The 5,285-nt window shown below is 38.2% G+C and overlaps 1 protein-coding gene across 1 annotated transcript; it reads left to right on the forward strand.

Moving 5' to 3' along the window:
• The first annotated feature begins 1,241 nt into the window (after positions 1-1,241).
• LOC146697536 (natterin-3-like) lies at positions 1,242-5,034 on the forward strand. Its single transcript, XM_085476328.1, has 3 exons — positions 1,242-1,303; positions 1,583-1,661; positions 2,299-5,034. The coding sequence occupies exons 1-3, from the start codon at positions 1,298-1,300 to the stop codon at positions 3,258-3,260; spliced, it is 1,047 nt and encodes a 348-aa protein (XP_085332454.1). The 5' UTR covers positions 1,242-1,297; the 3' UTR covers positions 3,261-5,034.
• Positions 5,035-5,285: the final 251 nt, after the last annotated feature.

The raw sequence follows: 5,285 nt of genomic DNA on the forward strand, positions 1-5,285 counted from the left end.
ATCGCGATATTTCATTTTCCTATCGTTGCCTAACATTATACCGGTATAACCGTGAACGGTATAATATGGCCCAGCCCTATTGCCATCACCAGTGTGTGAATGTGTGTGTGAATGGGTGGATGACTGGATATGTAAAGCGCTTTGGGGTCCTTAGGGACTAGTAAAGCGCTATATAAATACAGGCCATACTCAGCCCCTAAGGACCCCAAAGCGCTTCACACTTCATTCACCCATTCACACACACACTGGCAATGGCAAGCTACATTATAGATATACATTATACATTACTTGGTCCTAAGTACGCCAAAGCGCTTTACACTATACACAATCATCCACCCATTCACACACTGGTGATAGCAAGCTACATTGTAGCCACAGCCACCCTAGGGCGCACTGACAGAGGCGAGGCTGCCAGACACTGGCGCCACCGGGCCCTCTGACCACCACCAGTAGGCAAACATGGGGTTAGTATCTTGCCCAAGGATATTTGGCATGCAGCCAAGAGGCAGCCTGGGATCAAACCACCGACCTTCTGATTAGTGGCTGACCTGCTCTGCCACCTGAGCTACAGCCACCCCAAATAACTAATTGTCTGTTATTTGGGGTATTGTTAATGTTTTTTCACTACATCCACATTGTGACTGATGGTGATGTGATTGATGAAAGATGAGGACCCAAGTTAGTAAATGAAAGTCTGAAACTCATATCTTTGCTGCTTGGCAAATAGTCAACAAAAAGAGATCAAATGATGAAATCAAAGCAAACAAACAAAATAGCAAATGCCGGGAACAGAAGAGAGAGCGGGAAAAGGCTTACGCAATAGGTCAAGGATCAGGCACACACGCACACACACATTTAAATAAGCACGTGCAATGCAGTTTAAAAAATGTTATTAATGCCAACAAGCGGAAGTGAGGAGTGAAAGGTTTAATGTAAATCAGAAAAAATCAATAAAAGACAAAAGCTCAGTTAAATATTAAATTCAATTTTTATATTATTTAAAAATGTTATATTATACAAATGGCGTTAATGAGGAAGGATAGAAACAGTGTTGCACTGTCCTCCACTTTAAAAATGGAAATAGTTGGCATGTATGTCTAAAATGTGAACACTCATTGGGAAAGGTAATAAATGCAATGTGACGCAACCAGAAACAAATCAACTGTAACATGTGATTGATCTCTGCTTTCACCCACCTGTTTATTGGTCGGGGTACAAAATAAACATATTGGTCTGCAGTTTCAGATATATAAACCAGCCACACGTCAGACCTAGACAGACTTAGCAACTTAAACCTATGATGGTGAGTAACTTTTTACTTTACTCTAAATGTTGAAAAAGGTTTTGAAAATGTCATTAATCTAAATATAAAACTGCAAAACAAAGCAGACTGTTCACTTATTGCTGCAGATAATTTAATATTTGATTTCTAAGGAATTTTAGTTTTCAGATTTTACCATAAGTTTGAGTTTCATGTTTCTTGTGCAGCCTTTGTGTTTAATATGTAAACAGTGGTGGTCAGCTAGTTAATGACTGCAATATAAACTGGTTGTAATAAAACAGCATTTCTTTTTTATTAAAGCTGTCATTGCTGTTGTTGCTGGCTCTATCCTCAGCCAGCCCTCAGGACATCGTGAAGAAGCCCTCAGAGGACAGAAATGGTAAAATGTAACTGGCATTATGAATTTGCAAAAGTGTCCTCATGAGTCCTTTTGTGAAACAAACAAGAAAGTGAGATTTTGTGATACTAGCTCTAAAACTACTTGGAGATGAAATGCTCAGATAAACCCACTGTACACCATGTGCTCAGTAGCAATAAGCACTAATCAAACAGCTAAAGACCAGGAAATGTCAGTCTAAAGGCTGCAACACACCGAACACTACAAATTCATCCTTGGATCATCAGTTTACCTTGAGGCACTGGAATTGTTGATCTCCTGCTTAAATGGGAGTTAACTTATTTAAAAATTTCACCGAATAACCAGGAGTGAAATAATTCTTTAAATCTGTGGTCCAATTCATATTTAAAATTTTTCGGACCAAGATTTGGTTTAAACCTGCTTTTAAAAGGGTTTTAAAAAAAGGAAAAAATGGTTTTCAGGTTTTGGAAACAGGATTGGAAATATTATGTCAGGTAATGTCTGGCAGTCATGAGAAATTCGAGGACAAAATATCATAGTCAATTTAAAATTGTGTCGACTTTGTGAACATAAAAAAAGAGCAAAATCTGAAGTTTCATGTTTTCACACTTGCATTTGATGATTTTTTTGCAAAAGGTTTTTGTTTTCTTTCGTACAGTGACCTCTCTGAACCCAGATCTGGAGGACAGAGCTCCTGAAATGACGGACATCTCAGTTAACACATCAGTATATCAACATCTTCTGTTTCCTGCCAAGATGAAAAAGAAAAGGCAGACGTATGATAATAAGGGCAACGTGAAATGGCAGACCTGGAATGGTACCGTCCCTGATGAAGCAGTGTCAATTTGGAACTCATATGACACACGTATGGACTATGTCTGCAAATATGGATGCCATGCTGGCGTCTACAACTGGCGTTTTGGAAATTTCTGCCACTATTCGTTAGACAAAAAAGAGTATCGTACAAACTCATTTGATATCCTTGTGAATGACAAATACTTTGAGATTCTGGAGTGGAAGGAATGTTCCTATGGTTCAGTGCCCACAAATGCAGTTAGAACATGTTCTAGTGATGAGGTTTATGTTGGAAAAAACAAGTATGGTCTAGGTAAAGTGCGTCCCAGTGACTGGGCATTTTATCTTCCTTGGGGAGGTGAAGAATATTGGTATTGGTACTATGAGGTGCTGACCATCAAAAGGGACATTAACCATGAATTAATCCATTTTGTCGAGTATAAAATTAATGATGCTAAAATGATCCGGAATCCTCCATCGACCTTGGCCGTCTATCCCATTTCTAACAATGGATGCAATCCAGTGACAAAGACAGTTACTCTTTCAAAGAGAGTTGTAGATGATAAATGGTGGGATCTTGGCTTTCTTCCCTTTTCTGATGCCCCTAAGACCTTACAGACAAAAATCCCTAACATGGTATCTGGAACAATTGTGCTTAGCAATATTACCACAATATTGAGCTTTTCAGAAGTGCCGACTGATACAAGAGAGTTCAGTCACTCTGCTAAAGTAAAAGTCTCCATCCCACCAAACAGCTACTGCACAGTCAAAATGCTGGCTTACAAGTACAATGTAAACATCCCTTTTATTGGTTATGTTACATGATTCTACGAAAAGGGGTTTAAAAGTATGCCTATCTCAGGGGCATTTAAGGGCATCCTGGTTGGAGAGGTCAGTGCTGTGGTAGAAAGCTGTGCTCACCTGAGTTCTGCACAGCCTTGCCCATAATAGACATAATAACACAGTTGTAACCAATTGTAAACAATTTTGTTGCTTAAATGTGCTATAGATAGAAAATCTATAGCACATGGTTTGTTACACGCGGGTGTGAAGGGCAAGCTTTACTTACACAGCCTCACACACACTAGATTTTTAAAGTTTTTGGGTACAGGGGTTTAGCCACAGATGCAACATCCACTTTTGATAAAGATCACTCCACCTGTTTATTTCTTAAGAAATTAAGCATCTTCATTAAGCTCTTATTTATAAATGTCTACACAATAATAGACACCGTGTGCTCTGTGACATTATAGTCTTCTACTTCTGCTTCCATCGGTTTGCATTTTAAACTCCCAGCCTTTCAGTTTGTTATGAACGACTTATATTTCTAACATTTTGTGATATAAAAGTGAACCATGTGACTTTTTTTATTTTCTGTTTGATGGAAGGACTTAAGACACGAGTTATTTAAACAATTATAAATGACAGTGTGATGGCCATAGTACTTTTTATGTGGGCCAAATGTGTTAAGGATAATGTTTATCAATGTAAAATTGCAAAGAATTTGTGGATAGAATATAACATTTTGTAAACAGTTACCTCAGAAGCTGTACTGGCAGTTCTATGTATGTAAGGTAAAACTATCCACAGTACTTCCACTCAAGTAACTAAACACATAAAGTCACCCTTACCAGTAATCCGCTGCTCCTTGAAAAAGTAGCACAAACAGACAACAGACTGAGCAATGATAAGTAGAGCTACCCGAGGCCGATACTCAAGCAGAAGAAAATTAAAAGTTGTTGTTTTTGTGGCTCGAAAAATTAAAGAAAGTATGTTTAATAATTCAACAAGACCCGCACCTTCAACACATGTACATTCAAATTTTGGAACAGGCTCAACATTGCTGCTGTTCAATAGTTTTTATCCGTTCGAAAAAGTCATTTTACGGCTTTAATGTTTCCAGCTGATAAGGAGAATGAGTGCATTTCAAATGAGCGTCCAAAGGCTTTAAACATCTGCTTTGTCTGTAACGCCAGTATCAAACTACAGAGTATTGTTTTTACTAAAATTCAACATTTTCAGATGAAAATTTGGCTGCTTTTTGTTTTTTTCACTGTAACACCCACCTCAACGCCGTTTTTAGGATATTCTTGGTGATCCCACCTTTTTCATATTTATGCTTTTGGCACTGAGGGTATCTAATACGCATGTTGTCACTGTGTTTTTGTACTACCAGCTGTGAGGGCTCTGCTTTTGCTTTGAGCAGTTTGTTTTTATTTTGTCTCGTGACTGTGTGTTTTTATTTCAAACGAGATCCTCCTCAGTTTGATTTTGTTACCACAAACTTTGTGTGAAGTTCACAACAGAGGTAAAGAGATTTAAACATCCCAGTTTAAGGAGGCAGGCAGGGGTTTAATGCAGGGGGGGGCAAAAAAAGTACAGGTATATTACTACTTTTAAGTACTGTATTAGTCATCATCCACAGCCCCGCCCCCAGCGTTTTGCCTGGACTTGTTGGCCATGAGACACAAGTCTCGTCAAGAGAAATTTTGCAAGAGTGGAAAGTTAAACGACAAGACAGATACAAACTTTATAAGATTTATTTATATATATATATATATATCTTTTCCATATGGGCACTGTCTTATTGGTATATGTATGATTTCTATACATTTTACGTCAGATAAAAACTTTGGTTGTAAGATTTAGATAATTATTTAATAAAAGCTAGATATTTTAAATGAGAATAAGAAAGAAAAGTATTTCTTTGTGCCCCACCTTTCCTGTTAATGCCCTACCTGCCCCCCTGGCAAAACTTTCCTAGACCCGCCCCTGCACAGTTACCAGCTGTCAGCTACGTAAAAAAAGGATCCTGGTGTTATTTGTCTCTCAGAAACAGTTCATAACTTC

This window comes from Copadichromis virginalis, linkage group LG12 (genome assembly GCF_057382275.1).
Source record: "Copadichromis virginalis isolate Kocher_CV1m ecotype Utaka linkage group LG12, C_Virginalis_male_GT1.1, whole genome shotgun sequence".
In the NCBI taxonomy this organism is placed as follows: domain Eukaryota; kingdom Metazoa; phylum Chordata; class Actinopteri; order Cichliformes; family Cichlidae; genus Copadichromis; species Copadichromis virginalis.